General features: G+C 39.5%; 1 protein-coding gene across 3 annotated transcripts in view; it reads right to left on the reverse strand.

Annotated features, from left to right (window-relative positions):
• YAP1 (Yes1 associated transcriptional regulator) overlaps window positions 1-22,082 on the reverse strand; it is an 88,144-nt gene that overhangs the window by 64,955 nt on the left and 1,107 nt on the right. For all 3 annotated transcript variants that reach the window (XM_058018585.1, XM_058018582.1, XM_058018583.1), the window contains exon 2: window positions 19,720-19,967. In XM_058018585.1, the coding sequence (XP_057874568.1) occupies window positions 19,720-19,967 (248 nt within the window). The remainder of the gene's footprint in view (window positions 1-19,719; window positions 19,968-22,082) is intronic.

Below are 22,082 nucleotides of genomic sequence, written 5' to 3' on the forward strand. Positions count from 1 at the left end.
CCCCTCCATTTTATTTTTAGCGCACTTAGATCAAATTGAGTACAGTTTTATGCCAACAAGGCAGATACTCTGGTAGGAGTGTGCTATAGACCACCCAACCAGGATGAAGAAGCAGATGAAATATTCTGTAAGCAGCTGGGAGAAGTCTCACCATCTCGAGTCCTTATTCTCATGGGAGACTTAGACTTACCAGATGTCTGCTGGAAGTACAACACAGCAGAGAGGAAACAGTCCAGGGTATTCCTGGAGTCTGCAAAAGAGACTTCCCTTACAGAGCTGGTGAGGGAGCCAACTAGGGAAAGGGTCCCCTCAGACCAGCTGTTTGTGAGCAGAGGAGGACTGGGGATGGTCAGAGGCCATCTTGGTCATGGCACTCACAAAATGAGAGTTTTCAGTTCTCAAAACAACAACAGGCATCGCTGATGTAGTACTACTAGTACTGCCACCGTGGACTTACGGAAGGCAGATTTTGCTCTGTTTAGGAGCCTGATTGAGAAAGTCTTTTGGAGGGCATCCTAAAGGGCAAAGGAATGCAGGAAGGCTGGACATTCTTCAGGAAGGAAGTATGAAAGGTATGGGAACAGGCCATCCCCATGTGGTAAAAAGACAAGCTGTTGAGGAAGACTGGCCTGGCTGAACAGACAGACCTGGCCAGAAGTAATGATAAAAAGAGTTTGTGATCTTTGGGAGAAGAGGCAGGCAACTCATGAGGACTACAAAGATGTCATAGATTATACAAGGAGAAAATTAGGACCAAAGCACAGCTAGAACTTAAATTGATCACTGCTGCTAAGGGCGATAAAAAAATGTTTCTAAGAAAGTTGCATTAGCAACAAAAGGAGAGCGGAGGAGAATCTCCATTCTTTACGAGAAACAGGGAGAAGCATAGTGACAAAGAATGATGAAATGCCTTATTGCCTTCATTGCCTCAGCTCCTCTTAATAGTAAGACCAGTTGTTCTCAGAGTACCCAGCCCCCTAAGCTAGAAGACTGGGATGGGGAACAGAATGAAACTCCCATAATCCAACAAGAAACAGTCAACAAGCTGCTAGACCACACAGACACGTCTCCGTGGGGCCAAATGGGATCCAACCAAGAGTCCTGAGGGAGGTGGTAGAAATGCCACTTTCCATCATTTACCAGCAGCCCTGGGAACTATGAGGTCCTAGTTGACTAAAGGTCAGGAAATGTGATTCCCATCTATAAGAAGAGACAGAGGAGCTGTGAGAGTAGAGGCCTGTCAGACTAACCTCAGTGCTGGGAAGGCCATGGAACAGATCACCTTGAGTGCCACCACTCAGTTCATGCAGGACAACCTGGGGATCAGGCTCAGCCAGCATAGGTTTGTGAAAGGCAGGTCTGGCCTGACCAACCTGATCTCTTTATATGACCAGGTGACGACCTTCAATGCATGACAGAAAGGCTGTGGCACCATTTCCCACAGCATTCTCCTGGAGAAGCTAGGTGCTTGTGGCTTGCAGGGCTACATCGTTCACGGGATAAAAACTGCTGGGATGTCTGAGTCCAGAGAGGAATTGTGAATGGAGTCACGTCCAGCTGGTACACAGTCACAAGTGGGGGGAGCCCAAGGGCTCAGTATTGGAGCCAGCCCTGTTTAATGTCTTTTCTGATGATGTGGATTAGAGGATCAAGTGTCCACTCAGCAAGTTCACAGATGACACCAAGTTGAGTGGGAGTGTTGATCTGCTGGTGGCTCTGCCGGGCAATCCGGACAGGCTGGATCAATGATGAAAGTTGGTCAATGCCAACTGTATGAGGTTCAACAAGGCCAAGTGCTGGGTCCTGCACCTGGGTTACTGCAACCCCAGGCACTGCTACAGGCTGGGGGAAGTGGCTGGAAAATCGCTCACTAGAAATGGACCTGGGGATGTTCATCAACAGCAGCTGAACATGATCCAGAGTGTGCCCAGGTGGCCCAGAAGGCCGATGGCATCCTGGCCTGGCTCAGCCAGGTGTGGCCAGCAGGAGCAGGGCAGTGACCGTCCCCCTGTACCCAGCACTGCTGAGGCCACAGCTCCAATCCTGTGCTCAGTTCTGGGCCCCTCAGTGCCAGAGAGACATTGAGGGGCTGGAGCGTGTCCAGGGAAGGGCAGCGGAGCTGGGGAAGGGTCTGGAGCACAAGTGCTGTGAGGGGCAGCTGAGGGAGCTGGGGGTGTTCAGCCTGGAGAAAAGGAGGCTCAGGGGGCCCTCAGCACTCTCTGCAGCTGCCTGACAGGAGGGTGTAGCTGGGGGGGGGGTGTGGGGGGGGTCTGGGTGTCAGTCTCTTCTCTCAGGTAACAAGGGACAGGACAAGATGAAATGGCCACATATTGGGCCAGGGAGGTTTATGTTGGGTATCTGGAAAAATTTATTCACTGAAAGGGCTGTCAAACACTGGAACAGGCTGAACGTGAACCACTTCCAGGGAAGTGGTGGAATCACCATCCCTGGAGGTATTTAAAAGACATGGACACATGGCACTTTGTGATGGTGAACACAGCAGTGTCAGGTTAGCAATTGGGCTCCATGATCTCCTCCATTCCAACTTCAATGATTCCAGGATTAAAAGTCACTTGTAGATCAGTCATTAATTTAGCTCAATATGTTTCTTTTCACAGTAACTTTTTAATACCACCTGCACAAAACTTACACTGTTAAAAAACTAAGATTAATATTCTGTTCCCTCAATGAAAGTTAACTATAGTAACATTATTCATTTTTTGCAGATTTTGGATCCTGTTAATGGCTTGAACAGGCTGAAACTTGGTTGAGCACTTGTAGGCTCAAAAATCAACACTTATATGCAGTCACATAAATCCGTCTTCCTCCCAGCACTCCTCCAAAAACCCACACTATTTCAGATCTTCCAGTTAGGCTAGAAGTTTTGGACTGTGATAAATTACAAGGAAACAGAACATTCTATACAAAGGCAACAAAATCTTATTTCAGCTTTATTAGTACATCATCTTTGATAGCACATATCATGTGAGCTAACAGCTCAATTCAATGTTCAACTTTTTTAACTAAAGGAAAAGAAAAACCCCAAACCAAAAACCTCAAAACCACAAGCCAAAAGCAAAAAAAAAGAAAAAAAATCCAACCACAAAACCACCACACACCCTTTGTTGACTTCAGCTGAATTTAGTTCACACATCAATGTGTAACTGCAGCAAAGCCAAGTTTATGCATATTGTTAAAATAAAACCAATCTCAGACCTCAATGAATCAGCTACAGAACACATGCTGGATCACAACAAAGCGCAATACTTATCAAGCATCAAAGTATGCCTTTTTTCTGTATTGTCCTTTTATTTTTAGTTGCCAGCCCTAAGTAACTAAGATGTGTATTGATGAGATTGTGCCACCCTAGTCCAGTTTCAGCGAAGAAAGGTGGTAACTCTACACAGATGGCTGCAATAAACCTTGAAGTTTACAAGCCAAACATGATTGCTAAAAACTCCTTCTCCCCATTATTTTTTGCTGTTTGCCAAGTTCATATTAAGCTAAATATTAATGCATGGGTTTATTTACTAAAAAAAAACCAAAACCACCAAGAATGACCCCTAAAACCCCCATCGAAACTAAACAATTATACAAATTTATCTATACTGTTTCCTTCGTCCCCCACTGATATACCACATACTGGACCAGAAGACTAACATTTTCAGTCAGGCACCAAAGTACACAGTCTTACATCCTGTTTCAGGCTACTCCATTCAGTGAGACCTGTGATTCTATAAACAGAACAAGAGTGCAAATTCCACAAACAGAAGATTATGATCACATACCTACAGGAGTGTACACAAGGGGGATTGGGGGTTTTTCATGGTTTTTGAACCAAATATCTCAAAATACAATTTAAAAAGTGAAATTTTGTACACTTTTTAAACTCACTTCTTGAGGATTGTAGTCAATCAACTTTCTGGATTTTAGATTTACGATTGTTATATTTTTTGAGCATCACCATAGCTGAAATTATGTGCATAAAGATTAACAGAAAAACCTAAAGGGCCCCTTTTCTGGAGGTTCCTAACAGAATATAGATTCAAGACAGACAAGAATAAACATTATGTCTTATTACTCAATTATTCTTGCAATGACTGTGTTTAATATCCACAGTGAACTTACTATGAAGAAGAGTATCAGAAGAAAACTGCTTAGAAGCTTTAGTCAAAAATTTACAAGTAACATTTCAATAAAGCCTTAAAATTTTATGTTATTTCTCCTGTACATATATGTTTATGTTCACCCACCGGGAAGTTCATTAAAATATTGTTTGATTGCATCATAGGGTAAAAGAGTAAAAACAGCATCAGTTGAACCTAAGATATTTTTACTGCAGACAAAACAAAAGGACCAAATGCCCACTAAAGCAGCCCAGAGCAAGGCAATATAGAATTCACTAATTTGTCCACAGGAAATGTTATTTTGAATTGCAGAGACTAGTATTGACAGTAAATGTAAAAAATAAGCAAACTATACAACAAAAAACTAATCCACACTTCCCCCAAAAAACTGAAAACTAAAATCCATAACCTACCACACAACCAAGAAACTCCTCTAAACCCCAATCCCATTCAGTACATCCCAAGCATAAACAAAATACTTCACGGAATAGATGCTTGTTTTGACAAAAAAGTACAGCTAGATTCTGATGTCAGATGGAATGATGCCACATGCATCTATCTTTAGTTCCATCACTGATTTGCTTAATTAACTCTTGGGAAGCATCTACCTCACTTCCTCCTCTGAGCAGCCACACCATGACCTGGATAAGAGAATGAGTTTAGCTGAAAACATATAATCACAGAAAAAGCTGATATATGGCTTATAACATAACTCCACAACAACTATGCATAGCTTCAGCTACAAAACCCAGAAAGACTGTTTCAAACAAAATCTGTAAACAAAGCTTGCTTTCACTCTTCAAACTCCACCTCTTCTAACATCCTTAACCTCATTAGGCTCTGCTGTCTTCCTTACTCACATTCCATCTGCCATGACAAGTTCAACAACCGAAAGGGAAAAATTAAGACTGACTGTAGCACCAAGAACTGGGGAGTACCACTGCTGACAAAACACCATCCCTATGTACCAGTGTGATGAGCTCACATTACAGCCACACTCTGGAATCAGATGAGAAGTCAGCTCTTAAGACTCCTTTCCAAAATCAAACTACATTATAAGACATGTTTTCCCAATGGAAATAAGCTTCTCTCTGTTCTGTCTAGTTTCCTCTTCTCAGTTCTAGCTTACTCAGAAACCCATAATTATAGTACACCAAGAGTACAAATATACAGGATGATTTCATAGACAAGGAGCAATTTCTTCTATTTTGAATAGGATTCCCTGCTATTATGACTTAGCACTCACCATATACATTTAAGAAACCTTGTCATATACTGACTGAAATGTAATTACTGTATTACACATCCAGTCACCTGTCAGAGCTTCATGAAATTTAAAAGAAATTGCATAAATATGATCACAAACTGTAAGCAACAACCAAGAAAACTGATGTATGTTAACCAGGTATTCCAGTAAGGCAGATCCCTGGATGAATTACTGACTACATACCACACTGTAGAGTACAGCACAGACATTTGGAGAACTTACTCAATGTAAGAAGGTCGTGGAATATCACAACACAGGACTAACTTAAGTAAATGAAACAGACCGCAAAAATGTAGTAGGCTGACCCTGGTGGGTCACCAAGTGCCCACCAAAGCTGTGCTATCTCTCCTCTCCTCAGCTGGAGAGAAAATATAACAAAAGGCTCGTGGGCTGAGGTAAGGACAGGGAGAGATCACTCACCAGTTACAGTCACACACAAAACCTGATGCAGGGAAACAAGTTTAATTTATTGCCACTCAAACCAGAGTGGGATAATGAGAAATAAAAACAAAATCTAAAAGTCGCCTTTACCCCACACCTCCTTCTCCCTGAGCTCAGTTTGACTTCTGATTTCTTTACTTTCTCCCTGACATCAGTGCAGGGGGCAGGGAATGGGAGCTGCCGTCAGTCCATCACACACTGTCTACTCAGGGGAAGGGCCCCTGCTCTAGTGTGGGGTCTCTCCCATGGGATGCAGCCCTTCACTAACAGCTCCAACATGAGATCTACCCCTAGGCTGCAGACTGCTCCTGTCTGGGTCCTCCCCACAGCATGGGGCTCCCTTCAGGAACAGGCTGCTCCAGTGTGGATGCCCCATGGGCTCACAAGTCCTGCCAGCAAACCTGCTCCAGTATAGGCTTCTTTCTCCATGCTGCCACAGGTGCTGCCAAAAGCCTGTTACAGCTTCCCACGGGGTCACAGCCTCCTTCAGGCATCCTCTTGGTCTGGCATGTGGTCCTGCAGGGGATGCAGGTGAATCTCTGCATCCCCGTGGACTCCAGGGGCTGCAGGAGCACAGCTGCCTCACCATGGGCTGCAGCAGGAGCTGCAGGGGAATCTTGCCTCCAGAGGCTGGAGCACCCCCTGCCCCTCCTTCTGCACTGACCTTAGTGTATACAGGGCTGTTCCTCTCACATACTCTCACTCCTCTCTTCAGCTATTGCTGTTCTGCAGCAGTATTTTTCCCTTCTTCTTAAATACATTATTCCAGAAGAACTACCTCTGTCACTGATGGCCTTGGCCTTTGCCAGCTTCTTAGAGCCAGATGGCAGTGGCCCTGTGAGACATGGAGGAAGCTTCTAGTAACTTCTCAAAGAAATCATCCCTATAGCCCCCCCCACTATCAAAAGCCTGCTATGCAAACCCAGTATGGCAACGTCCTTAATTGCTTCTTTTTTTAATCATAAGATAATTCCATCAAAAGAATAAACTTTATTTTGGGTAATAGAGAAACTTCAGCCCCTTTACAAAATCACTGTGTCCATCAGGAGCTACATTAGATATTTTGCTGTTCTGCAGAAAAAACATCTTATGGAGGATCATTTTAATAGGAGGAAGGGAGGATGTGGTATCTCCAGCCTTGGATGTTTTCCAGACTTGGCTCAACAGGTCACTTCTGACCTGATTAAGCTTTAGCAACATTTGTGTGCTTTCAGCAGAATGGTTGGAGGGATGACCAACCTTCACTAAGTAATAGGTTAGATAGATAATACTAATGACACTAATGGCTATGGTTGTGAACTTCAGGAGGAAAACAGAGAAAAAACCCAAACTATGTCTAGATTATTTGTTGATTCATGATTCTTTGTACTTCCAGTCAACTTAAGAGCCAAACAGTGCTGAGCTGTCCATGCAGAATAAATCAACCTTTACTGCTGTGAGAAGAAAGCTTCCCCTGAGCTAATTACTCAGGTGTTTTTCAGACTCAAACAACTGTCTCTTATTATTTATTTACTAATTGCTACATTTGAAACAACATATTCGAATCACAAAATCAGTTACAGATGGTTGACAATCTTAAAGAAATCACAATTCTGAAGAGCCAAATACTTCTCTTTTGGTTACTGAACTGTTGTGCCGTGCAGACATACTGCATAGCACATACTGTATCACAGAGCAAAATATGGTATAAGCATCTGGCATTCCGATACTAGGAAGTAAAGCATGGTATTTGCAGAAAATTTAGTAGAATATCAAATGACAGTTTCAAAGCATGGTTGACACTGACATTGTTCAGCATCACTGAAATTGAGTATATGAAGAAACATAAGCCATCTTCCAAATACACTGCCACTACTCACTTCTTTAATCACATTTCCATTCAATTCAAGACCTACATACACTGAGTAGGTTCAGTAAATCTAGTAGATCATTTAGTACATGTGTCCCATCATCCACAAAGTATTTTGTTCTAGAAATGGATCTTGCTTGGGTATTTTAAAGCACATACACATCATTTTATCAGACCAGCATAGTTCCATTTGGAGGAAGCAGCTCCCAAATACCAGCCAGACACAAGTGCAGATGACCTTTCTCTTTCGAGGTGAATGCACCAATGGAAGTATTTGCATCCCAGCGTTTATACAGACGGCTCCCCTTCTGCAGACACAGCAATCACAGTGGGCTTCACAAGTAATCACAGCTTCAGAAACGAATGACTACACAATCTAATTAGGAACAGCAAGTATTGTTGGTTTTTATTAAAACAAACAAAAGGCACTGGACGCAGATAGGTCCTGATATGACACGAAGAAACATACCAGTAAGAAACTATAAAGCAAGCACACAGCACAAGGAAGGAGGAATCAGCAGCTCTTGCACCAGAGATGGGACTCTTGCTAACTTCCACAGGGGCCTATACACCAGAATCCAGCCAAAAGAAAGCAGCTGCAGCACCATAGTTCCCCAATGATACAAATTTACTTTTGGTCAACTGCTAACTGCAAAGAACTGGGGAGAAAAGACAAGTATATAGAGTAAAAGGACAAATGGGTACTTTTTAGATGGAAGGCTCAGAATGGTGAATGCTGGAAAACATCCCTAACCCTTCACTTGAAAAATAACAAACTAGAAAGTGCATGAGTTCAGGATATGAAAAAAAAAGGATGGCAGGGTTAACTGAAAAAATGCTTCTATTCCAGGAAGATCCCGCAGATCTTCAAATTTCAAAAGAAGTAGTTTCCAGAGAAAAAGACAGCAATCTTGAATAGAACTAGAAATATGTACCAACTGTTCATTGTCACATTTAAAGTAAGAACTGAGCACCACTGAATGCAACTAATGGGGGCCAAGCTTAGTAGAGATGGAAGGTGTTTCTTCAAGCAGTGGACAGACAACCAGTGAGACAGACTCCCTGCCAAAGCAAGCAGCCAGTGCTAAAGGGGGCTTCAGGCACAGACAACACAAGTCTTGGAGGACCGTTGGAAGCCAGCAGAGTTCTCAGAGAAGAGTATTTGCTAGAAGAGCAAAGAGATATGCTTGTCCTGCTTAGTCTTTGCAAGGAATTTGCTCCTGACCACTACTAGCAACAGGACAGTTACCTGGACAGGCACCTGGACTCGGTTTGTATAAATGAGGGAGGTTTCAAGTGATGCTGTTAACAAGTTCTCTTACAAAAGCAATGTCAGAAGGGCCCAGCAGTCACTAAGTTTTAAAACTGAACATCTTGAACATCTCAAACACCTCAAGAACATCAAGAAGAGACTTAGGGAGAACAACATAGCTACTTCTACTGCATCCCTACTGCCAGTACTGCTAGTTTTTATCTCCACTTCTATCACGTATCATCTTCTGATTTTTTTCCTTCACCTGATAATTTTAAGTATAGTTTAGATGTGTTACTCAGAAAGATACCTCTATTATAAACAACACAACACTATCATCTGATTCTGCATTGCAGCCTTGCTGTAAGATTCACCTAATCTAAAATGCTGGGCATCAACACAAGCTAAAGAGCCTAATAGATTTGACAAATAAATGTTTTCTTCTTCAGCAAAAATATGCCTCAAATGGTATGCAAGATTTATACTAACCTAAATGAAAACCTACTAGTCTTAATGAAGTGCAAATGAAAGGACTGTGGTATAAAGTACAGTGTGACAGCACCAGCTGCTACTGCACTGCAGGCTGTATATATTAATTTAATACAACTCTTTGGTGTTTGCTTACAATTTGCATCTTCTTTACTCTTCTGCAGCTTGAAGAACAGACAAGATTTTTAGCTGGCAGTCAAGAACTGAACTGCATCCTATACAAGAGAAGAACACCTCTTATCAAAAGTGTATTTTGCAGTTTGACTAGATGAAGAGAGACAGTACGTGCATAAATACCTGCATACAGTAGTTGAGGCTGGTAAGTTTTAATCAACAGTGGGCACGTAACTGAATGGTAGCACTCAGTTTTTATATACTTCAGTAAAATATTCTAAGGTCTCATAAGTTCACGTCCCAGCTGCAGGTAAGGGCTATAATGATTAAATATATTTATCAGGAGAAATCAGAAAGAAGTCATATAAGCTAGTTGAGAAGAAAAAGCACCATGCATGAGCAAAACTGTAGGTCTACTTATACCTTCACCTTTATCTTTCACATAAAGAATTTTACAAAGTTATAGGAAAATTATGCAAAGATCCTGCATCCAAATTATGGCAAAGTAAAAAGCATCAACACCAGAATCTGCTGTATTTCAAATAAATTCCATACAAACACGAATGCACAAAACAAGAACTGAACTGTTTCTTGCGAATATAAAAGACTCCTTCCCATAAACTGATTTATATAAATTCTATCCATGACAAAAACCAGAAATTTTCACTTTATTGCCACTACCTCAATTATTTGGTAAGTTACTTGTTACCTTAGCTTGGAAACCACTTAAAATCCCCCTTAGGTTTCAGAGAGCAAGCATTTTGAGGCCATTTTAAAAAGGTCAAGTTTGCCACAGACAGGAGCCTACACTTCTACTCCAACAAGACTGCAGAGCAAAGGAATCAGTTACAGTTCATCCACAATCTCTGAGTTGCTCACCATCACAGTATACACAGGATTCCAACTGTAGCTGTCAGCAAAAGCTACACAAATAGTTGCACCAGAAGAAAACAAAAGCATCCCCCTTCTGCTTCCCTGCTCCCTACTCCAACACAACACTAAAATGGAAAGTTGGAAAATGGGTACCACAAGGATGAGGCTGATTGACTGATTCTTTTTTCCTGGATATATTACCACATAAAACTGAAATTTAATTCACTAAGAAAACAATGAACTCTCCAACTTCCTCAACAAATTCGCGTAACACAAAGCTGATCATGTCAGGACCCGTCTGACAGCGTAATAAAAAATGGGGACAACTTTGAATTGCAAACAATTTTTAAAAGCATGCAATTAAGACTTCCTTTGACCTTGTTAACAAGGATGCTAAAATGTTAATTCTTAACTAACTGTTTATGCTAAAGTCTGTTTCACATTTTCTCTTCCTTATGCCTAACCAATGTCTAAATTACCAGGATATTGCTAAAAATCCAATAGATCTCTTTCCTGTTATTAGTCATTACAGGAAAAATAAAGACAAAGCCAAACCCTCACAATCATAATGATTAACAGTTCTAATGCTACAAATCTGGAAGTTCCTGCCCTCTGTTACTTACTAATTATTTGGTCCCAAAATCTTAGGTCTGCTTAGTTTTAGAATTAAAATCTCATAAAAAGTGAAAACATGAAATACCAGTTATGAAAGAGAATGCTTACTTCAGTTCAAATGTTATACTCACTGGCCAAAAGTAAGTGATATACATGGTCAGAAATTAAGTGTGCATGTGTTTAGAGGCCAAAGGTATAAAAATAAAGCACAGGTGCATGCTGATGATAACATAATTCTGTCAAAAGCAGCATAACAAAAAGCTCTCAAAAATCTATCCACACATAAACTAGGACACAAGCAATTTTAGCTTAGTCAGGTACTTGTGTACAAATCCATGTAACCACAGAATCTGCTATTAACTGTTTTCATTGAAAACTGGAAATATTTAAAATATTTCACTGTTAAAAGAGTACAATTCATCATGACCCAAAAACCATCACTGAAGTCAATGGACACCTAAAATCCAGTTACAGCACAGTATTACTTTTTTCTGCAAATATGTTTTTCTTATATTTATAAAAAACAGTCTCTAAAGATGACATAGAAGACACTTCAAAGCAACTTTGTCACAGCCTTTAATACATCAGATGATACCTTTTTAAGGATATATATTTCATATCCTTGACTCATGCAAAGTTGGCTGCTCTGAGAGTGATAAAAATTTTGTAAATAAAAATCACTACTGAATTATTTGTTCATTGGACATTTAGGTCTATTAATCATATCAACTACACCAACAGCAACACAGGAAGAAACTTCTCTTTTACTGTATTTTTCACCATTCTAAAGAGACTACATGAAATGCTGCAATCACAGTAATTGCAGAGGACTTGGCAACCAAGCTTTTCAAGTAAGTACAACGAATTAGAAAAAATAACTGAGAAGTAAGATCCAAAAAGAAAATATACCTGTGAATTGCATTTATTTCTTTAATCAAAGAATTCAATTTTGCCTTCAAACCCATGATTCTCTCCTTTCAGATGCTTTATTCAACCATAGATGTCTAACTTGATAACATATCCAGTAAAAACAAAAAAGTTAACTTGCAACAAGGGAATCAGAAAGGTAAGGCAACCTTGAAGTTGTAACACAGTTTAAAACAAATCTGTGTAGTGCAGACAGAATTCCAACAAAGCTCTCAACAAATCAGAACTCACTGGAGATAAACTAGCAATAGTTAATGATTTTTACTTGACTTTCCTATAAAACAATTCAGCATTAAAAAACCTGGCTTCACAACCTCGGTGTAATAATCAGTAACTACACTGAACCCCTAACACTGATCTAAGTTACCAAACAGCATGTCAGAGACTCAACAAAAGAGATCTGGTCTTTCACTGTGACGCAGCAAAGCCTCGTTAGCAAAATTAAAGCAAAGTCCAAGACTGTTTTCAAGACAGCTTCGTCTCCTTAGCAACTGACATGACCGACAGGCAGCACACTGGTAAAAGTCTTACTTTACAAGGCAGCTTTGTATTATTACTTTGACTTAACCAGTAATTTAGAATACTTGCCTGAAACACTGCCTGAAGTAACTTAGCTAAAAGCCAAATAAAACAGCAACAGAGTGAATCCCAGAAAACAGACTCCAAGAAGCACTTCAGGAGGCCATGAAACAGCGACACAGCTTAGTCACGCCTTACAAAAACTTTAGTTCTCCAAATAAAACTCAGTTTTATTTTGCAAAAAGCAACTATGAGGTACTGTTTTCATATTAAAACCAAATTTCCCCCATGCTGTAAATGCCCATTCAAATGCTTAACAAAAAATACAGTTCATCTGGTAAATTTCCCGAAAGAGCCTGACATCAAAATCAGGTTCAGCAAACTGTTTGGGGGACAGTGTCCAGCCAGTACCTGGCATCTATCTATTAACATTCCAATACAACATTCCTCCAAGAATTTTTTCACATCATGCTAACCCCCCCATGCTGTTAAATTCCCCCTAGACACAATTCTGCCATTCTCTGAGGCCAACTACAGGCACCTACCAGAGGACTGCTACTCACAGAAATCTACCATAAATTTCTTGCATTCAAGCAAGTGAAATTTTCTTTATAATTTACATGAGAAACTGAGTCAGGTAAATAACAGCATTTACATAATCACAGCTTGTTGTCATGGGGAGAGGGAAAAATAAAAAGAAAAAAAACACACCTTAAAAAAGGAATATTTACTCAAATAGCAAAAGACAGCAAGTTCCACCCACCATTATTGAGTTTTACTGCATAAGTATATGAGAAGTGTACAAACAATAAATGCAAGTATGTTGGAATGCATAAAAACACAAGGACACAAATTAATATGAGAACTGAGCAGCTATCAGTTTTAAAAGGTTAAACTAAATTTAATTGCATCATCTGCATTTGTTTCCAGCTATGAAGATAAACACATGCAGTGCTCTGGCCACATATAAAAAGACAACGAACATCCCTAGGTTTTGGATGACAGATCTCTGTTGCTGTTTACCACATTTTTGCTTTTCTTTTCTTTGGTTGGTTGCAGAGCAGAGGTGTCTAGTCTTAATGAAGATTGCCTGTAACTAAGACTAGTTTTAACAGTTAATCTTGTACCTCAGCCCTGAGCAACACCTCCTGCTGTCCTGGGCATCACCCGCTTAAGCGCCTGCATCCAGTGCTTACATTCCATATGGGAAAATGTATCTTTGAGAGCAACAAGAACTCTGCTTTACTTTTACACGTGACTTAATTTAGGTCCTGACGTTAAATATTTCAGCACTCTCAGTGCTAATAAGTTACTTTCTCTGAGGGCTTAATCTAAAACCAGACAGAATGAAAAATCCAATTTGCTTGCTGTGTCAGCTTTTAAAAATTTGCAGCTGTTGTGTCACAATTGCAGGGGGAAACTGAGCAAAGTATAAATGGTGGCTTTACGTCTTGAATTTTAAAGCTACTGTTATTTTTTCATTTCCAGAAGGAGAAAGATAAGAGATTAAGAGATGAATCTTTTAAAAGTTGGTATGATTTTACCCAAACATGTCACCGATCAGTTCAACAGCATTTACACATTGGAAGCTTCTTGCAAAAATATGATGTGGTAGTGCTCAGTCTTACCTCATGGGAATTTTCAAATTAAGATGCTTTTATTATTTTACTGCTTTCTATCAAGCAGCAATTTCCATCGTGTAACTGAAGGGTTAAGACTACCTTGTGCTACAAGCCAGATGACTACTAAAAACCCCACTACTGTAATTCTTTGCCATCTTCTGCATACAGGAAAAAAAAGGCAAAAGGATAAGAATCCAGAAGACACTCATCTTGTTTTATATCAAATTCTTGTTTGTCTTTAGAAGTCAAGACCTCAGAAAACAGAAGTAGTTCCACAGCAGTGCAATTATACTCATAGAGCTTAATGCTACAATTCTAACTCAAATTTAACCAGAAGAAATATTTAATATGTAGAACTGCAGAAGTATCTTTCTGTAAATATGAAATTCTGATTAAACCTGTATTCAAATACTCTTCTTATTACTAATCAGAGATACTTTAGTACTTTAATTATAAAAGACTGGTTAAGACTTAGTCACAATTACAGCTTTCACCACAATAAAAAAATTTTCAGATAAACAGTAACATAAAACTGATTTCAAATTTGATTCAGGAGACAGGAAAGCAGTGCTACAAAGCAGTACAAGATACCTAAAGCACATAATCCCAAAATCACATACTACAACGCACAGAGACTATTTTTATGAGAGATATGTGAAAGACAAAAAGTCCTGGGAAGAAGAAAGGTTCAGATCAACAACTAATTAAAAAGAAATCTTAAGAAAGGATTTAATTATTAACTTCCAACCAGGTGCCACAGATGCTGTATTTTGCCCAGTTCTATGTTCTTCTGAAGATAATAAATGTCAATATGCTTATAAATTAAAAATACCCTATTTATGAAAACCATGAGATATGTTTTTAGTTTACCTGAAATCATATTTCAAGTGCTTTTTGGAACAGTCTAATAAAATCACCATGGTACAGCAGGGTACTACTGAATGCATGGATAATGTTGTTTCACCAAACAGAAGGAAATGTGTGCCACTGCTTTCACTGATGCCCAGTCTCAGTGCTAACACAAATGAGGCACATTTGCCCTTATTCTTCCTCAGCCCTTTCAAAGGTATTGAAATGTTCAGTAGAACTGCGAATTTGAAAAAAATGGTCTCATTTTCTTTCATAGGACTCTTCAAAGTAAGAGGCAGAAGGAAGAATACACACGTGGTAGTACTGTGACTGCCTTCCCTTAAATTGGCAAAAACATACCACAGCAAGCTTTCCTTTGAAAGTGTTTTAACTAATGTTTTTCCTTGATACTAATGATACTTGTGACACTAATTTCACTGTGTCGAAATGTTCTGAAACTGACAGTGCCCCCAGTACCATTTTTTCGTGGATCTAGGGAGATCGTTGATCTTTTGAGTATTCTCTTTAACAGTCAAATCATCAATATAAAAATGCAACTGACTTGACATATTACAAATAGAATTTAGCAACCAAAGATCTTCAAAAGCAGTGAAGCCCATCAAAAGCAGTGGCTACAGTTTTGGCTTCCAACAATGTTGCTATTTTACTGACCAGCTTGCTTGAACTATAGAACTACAAGCATAAATCATATTGATGACTCTGAATACGCACTTCACTAAATTAAGGTATTCAATAAAATATGCAGCTGTGGCTGCCACTTTTCCAATGAACACCTTTTGTCCTTGAAAACTAGGATTACTTTGGTGGGGTGGGAAGACCAAGGGGAGCAGAGGATATTGGCATAGTGGGTAGTACCAGTCAGGGGTAAAAACAGGATGCAAGAGAAATTTAACATCATCACTGGATATTTTTTATGTGTGGCACAAGGAAATTTAAAAAAGACAAAACCAAAAATCGTAGCAACAAACTTCCTTGTTGTCTTAACACTAGTTGGTTTTGTAACACCCAAAACCATACCTCCATATGGAGCACATGAGAAATGTGTAACAGTAATCTTTTTTTCTGCCAGATGGATAAACACCTCAAACACACCCACAAATACTAATGAAAACCACCTTGGCCTCCTTCAGGAAGTCATTCAACACTTCACAGAAAAAATAGGAAGTTGTTGATAAACTGCTTGCAAGAACTACTTCCTGTAGGAAAAATAATTACGAGACTTGTTTGCTGGACAATCAGTTAACTTTTCCTCACACTACAACAACAGAAGAAGTATTACACAAGCTCTGTAAGAATTAAGAGCATAACTCTAATTTAAAATGATCCAAGAGTAATTCTAAAACTGAGCAAAATTTGTTTATTCTTTCTGCAAGCTGCTGTCTGCTATTCCCATTGCACATTATCTTTTGCCTCGAGAGCGATTCCCTATCTTTCTGCACAGTTCACCGAAATGTCAAGCAGCAGCTGGCTAACAGGAAGTGGTTAAAAAGCAATGCAATTGACATCACCACACAAACCAAGCTCGGCTTCTTTACTGTATGTTTAAGAATGGGCTACATCAGTGAGAGATGACTCAGATGTGACCACTTACTAACCAGCAAGTCTTAACTTATGAGCTCCACTGAAGGAGCAGTATCACCAAAAAATAGTTTTACCAGCTGTACAGTTAGCAGGCCTTAACCCACTGCTCAAAATCATCACTAAGGGAAAATGAAACTCAGCATTACTACCCATAACAGTGAGATGAATGCTAATAAGTGGAATTCTGGGAAATCATATGTTGAGCATTCATACATAAGGGGGTCCATTTATCCAGATTATTGTCTAATTTACAAGAGTAGTTCTGGTTCAAACCATACAGTACTGCCCTCACCTTCTTTTAATGTGCATGGTTACATGGGGTGTATATATAAAATATCTGGCCAAACAACTCTGTGCATCTATCTCTATAAATACACACACAAACAGATAGTGTATATGGGAGAGAAAATACTAAATTATTTTCATTTCTTTGCACAAATTACTGTGTTTGCAGTACTTGACCCACTGATTAGTGGAAGTGACTGTAATTCCAGAGTGTATTAAGTATGGTACTCAATTTTGTACTACTGTCTTTGTACTGTAGCATATTATGATAACTATAACCATAGGGCTTACTGACATCTGGAAAGAATCTAATATTGTTACCTATTCTGCAAAGATGTTTCTAGAGCCTGATTACCAGACTGTTCACGGAGCAAGTGGAAACAAGGAGTGATGCAGCCAATGAAGAAAAAAAGCTGAATACTTGAAGAGACACTAAAAATCTGCATATGGTAGAAGGAACCACATTAAAGGTGATTTAGAATCAGAAATCTTAGTACACACATTTTGAGCAAATGTTTAAGGTATAACCAGGCAAGATGAGAGCTTTACCAGGCTTGTAGGTGTGAACTAGAACTTACCACTCATCGCTGAAAAAAACCTTTAGTATAAAACTTGCTACTCAAAACTAGTCTTAAATTTCTTTGGGCTTCCTATACATACAGAGCAAACGTTGTGCTAGTACTTTAAATGCTTTTTACAAATCTCAAAAAACTCCAATGAAGTTGGTGGATCTTACCTGCATATAGTATTAAGCAACCTTTTATGAACAAATGTTCTTCAAGTGTGAACAGAGCTGTCCTCATTAGACTCTCCCATACCAAAGTATCACCCAAGGAAAGCCAAAAGGAAACAGCCCATTACACTGTTTAAAATCTCCCGAGGTCAGCATGTGACCCAGCAGGGAGAGGTTCAAAAAGCACAGCCTTTATTTTTTTTCCTAACAACCTGGTTTGTTTCCACTCCTTTCCCCTTCAAGACACATCCTTCACAGCTAGCAGCTCTTTCAATCATTTACTTTGGATGTCTGCTTGAGAACAAACGATCTTGCTCATGCAGATGAGTTTGCCAGACTTATGTGTACTTTCCAGTCTCAGGCTCTTTATTGTTCTTGCTGAAACCTGACCCTTTGAAATGGATATCAGGACACCAAGAAAGGACAAAAAAACTTGCAAAAGAAAAAGGAAAGATTTTTGTGGTAATAATCAAACTGCAGAAAAAGCTTTCCAAGAATAAATCTTTCAGTCTAATCACCTGAACGAGCACAATTAAAAAAATTCATTAGAAGAGCAGGAAGACATTTTTTTGTCTCTTAAACTCTTTCATCTTCTGTAAAATTGACAGCGCTATCAAGAACAAACACTTGTGGCAGTAAAACTTTAAAATCAAATATCTATTTTTCATGCTTCATAAAGAGCTCTCACTAACACAGACAAAACAAAAGTTTGCTTTTCATTTCAAAACTCATTCTGTTCTTTTCTCAAGGTTCAATGAGCTACACTTCTCAAATGGCATAAATTACACAGTTCAAAAAAACCTCCTTGTGCCTGCTGAAGAGCTCATATTCTAGAGCACACTGATCTGTTAAACTTCACCAAAGAAAATATCACATCTTCAAGATGTATAGCTAATGCTTATTTTCACATTTCTAATAGAGAATGACTGTGTTCAAAAGGGAACCTCCAGGCTCAAAAAATTTCAGACAACTACTGCGCCCTCTTTTTGGTTGAAAAAGAAAAGGCTAATTTCTCTGTATGGAAATACCACAGCTACACGAACAAGAAACATTTTTAAGAAGTTCTGCAAGTTCAATTTTCATTGCAGACAATGTATATTTGTTATTATTTTTGAAGCTACAAGCTCAACTATTTCAATCAGATGCAGGTATTAATCACAGGGTTTGAGATGGAAAGGTAGTAATAAATACATTTTTCTTGGCTGAAACAAGTTTGCCATAAGTAACACTGTGTTACCTCTTGCCACCCTGCAAATGACATACAATGGGTTATTTAGAGTCTTGCTGTTAAATAAAACTTCAAAGTATAGTCAAAGTATTTGAGGGCAAGTTATGGTCTTGGTGGGCACATTTTCAGAATGAAGGACAAGTCCCTGTTGTTTTCAAAAACTGCACAGAATAAAAGAAAGTCATTCCTGATGGACTGGGTGTCAAATGGATGGCACATCTAACTGTCTTCACCTATGGAAAAGGTGATACTAATTCCAGTGTGTGGAAAAGATAAAGCTCTAGGAACATGAAACAATGTTAGAAATTCTGAAATTTCCTCTTCATTGCCAGGAATGTAGATGAGTTAATTTACAAACACAAATACAGTAATCAAACAGATATGTTAATTACCTCAGGAAGAGAGAGTAGGCAAAAAACATTTTGGTTGTGTATTTAAACAATTGTCTTTAATCAAAATATTAGAAGTCCTGACATACTGTCACTACAATACTCTCTAAAGTTAACTGTATTTTTACATCTGTATTATTAAAATGAAGTAAAATGTATCTTGACCTGCATGACAACTCTGAAAATATTCAGCAAATCCAAAAGTCTCATTGTTCAAGAACGACTACGCTAATTTCACTGATTTTTTTAGTACACAAAATAATGGATAACATTCTTTAGATAAGATTAAGATAGGACAAATATGCATAGAGTACCATACAGTTTTCAGAAACAGCAGAGTTGATATGTGAGAAATACTGAAGTGGTAGGGTCCCCTACTTAAAAGCACAAGCATGTTTTTAAAAATACAAAAATACATATTCTAAACACAATGAAATTTACTGACATTCTAAGATGGTAAAAACGTATATATCCCAACAAAAAAAAAAAAAAAAAAAAGAGCCAGAGATACAGCTAATTGAAAAGAAATTTTACTTACTTAAGAAAGTATCTCTGTCCAGATGGTGTCTTAGCCATCTCCCAGCCTGGTGGCAAAGGTACATCATCAGGGATCTCAAAAGAAGACTGGCGGAGGTGTTGAGAAGATGGAGCTCCAGGCCCAGTCACTACTCCAGAGGGTGTAAGTGTCCCTGGAGAAACAGCTCCCAGCTGCAGTGATGCTGGAGAGGAATGAGCTCGGACATGCTGTGGGGTCAGGGCTCCTGCTGTCCCGGCATCAGTGCTGGCCTGCCAGGAGTGAAATTATTTTTATTAAGATTCCTATATTTCAGTAGAAGTGCAGCTGTCAGAAGACATTTCGCTTTAAAGGAACATTTCAGGAGAGATTCACAGCTCAGGTTGTTTTAAAGTTCTGCTTGTTTGCCAGTTGTAACTGTTCAAGCAAGCCTCCATGTAGTTTGGTTAAAAACCCCTGTGCAAGTCAAGAAATATTAAGTGTACATGTTGAGAGCCCTGAGTTTTATTTTGAAACTAAAGTTCTTTCTCCTCAGCACAGGGTTAAGAACAAACCTGCCTGCAGTCAGCAGATCTCGTCCAGTGCACTGAGTGGTTTGTGACTGGACTGCACCCACTCCCTACCATCACACCCACTTTCTGCTGGAGGAGTTAATTTCCCACTCTCCTTTGCAAGTGGGGGTGTGGGGATTCAAGTAGATGCACACACCACACACCACACCACCCCCAGACCGTAGGGGTTTAAAAGATCACACAAAGAGAAAAGCAATAGTGAAATGCCAACTGGCAGCAGCCAGTTCCAATGGAGGAAGACTCATTAATTCAACCATTAAAAAAACCTAAACAAGAAGACTGAACATAACATTTCCTAATAACTAGAACTTTTGAGGGTACAAAGAGTCTGTCCATGCTTTATCCAAAGCAAAGATTCAGCAAACAGTTGAACCAGTCAACCAGAAATGACTCACAAACCCATTCACTGGAGTCACCACTCATAAGTACACAGAAAGTCCTTGCCAGGACTAAATACACATCCAACATAGAAAAGGCAGCTCTGAAAACCTGGTTAAAGTAAAATTTGCTTTAAAAAATGTATTTACCAATTAACTGGTTTCATAGACAGACCAGAACAACACTGACACCTATAATGAGATGCATGTATCAGTCCCTGTCACACCCCTCTCTCTACACAAGGTATTACACCATAAGAGGCCCCACTTACACACTCTTACAGTTCTGCTTCGCTCCATCTGTATGCAACCACACATGAAGTTCCATGTGTTCAACTGGAAACAAATCAGTTTGCACTTTCATCCAGACAAAAGAGTGGATTTGCAATATTTAAATTCCTGGGAATCACAGATTTATAGAAAAGAGAGACCTTTCCTTTAAGCTGAATGTGGCACAATTAAACAGAAAGGAAAAATGAAAAAAATCCACAATGAAGCAAATTATTCTCTCTTGCTTTAGCTGGATTTCAATTTAATGTTTTAGGAACCACTGAGTGGTACAAGGAAAAGTGATCCAACCAAATATGCTTTACAGACACGGAATATAAAGCTAAGCCTAAAAGTACAACCAAAAGTTGTACTTTTAGCGCATTTCAATGCACTAAATGCACTTTTAGTGCATTTCAAACACGACAGCTATTTAACTGCAGTTACTGTATTTAACAAGACATAGTGTTAGATGAATGTCTACCCAATGTCTACACAATGGAACCGCAGTGAGATTTGCACAAGCTGGGAGAACACTATACATAAACCTCTTATTCCTTGCTGGATTTCAATATGTTATTAAACGTCTGCAGCTCAGAAGCTAGCAAAACTACAGAAGCAGATCAGCTCCACCCCTTCCAATTTTCTTTTCAGTATTCCTATATGAAGGCCAGACTGCTTTTTCGAGTATTTGGAAAATGAATTAACTCCTAGGCTGGGAGAGTACGTGCCAAGGTTCAGCCTGGAATGAGCTTCTGAAGTCAAGTTATAAATCGTTCAAAACAGAAGTTTAATAATGGAAATGTTGACAGGCCCTTAACAACACGGCACCAGTACACAGCGAGTTTCACCCGTACTGGCTACACAGATAAAGTGACAATAGCCAATAATAAAACTAATTTTATAGCTTAGCAACTAAGTTCATTACTTAATAACACTTGACTAGATATGCACGGTCTCCTCCAAAACGTTGGTTAACAGCAGTAGCTTCCCCTCGTATTCACACCAGCACTCAGGTCTCGGTACAAAAGTCCCTCTGCTCAAACACCAAAAGCTCCCGGAGGCCGAGCGCCGACCCTGCCCCGCATTCCCCACCCCGTTCCTGCTCGGCCCTGCCCCCGCATCGCCCCTTTCCCCCGGCGCTGCCCCGCCCCTTCCCAGCCCTGCCCCG

Source organism: Melospiza georgiana, chromosome 2 (genome assembly GCF_028018845.1).
Source record: "Melospiza georgiana isolate bMelGeo1 chromosome 2, bMelGeo1.pri, whole genome shotgun sequence".
In the NCBI taxonomy this organism is placed as follows: Eukaryota; Metazoa; Chordata; class Aves; order Passeriformes; family Passerellidae; genus Melospiza; species Melospiza georgiana.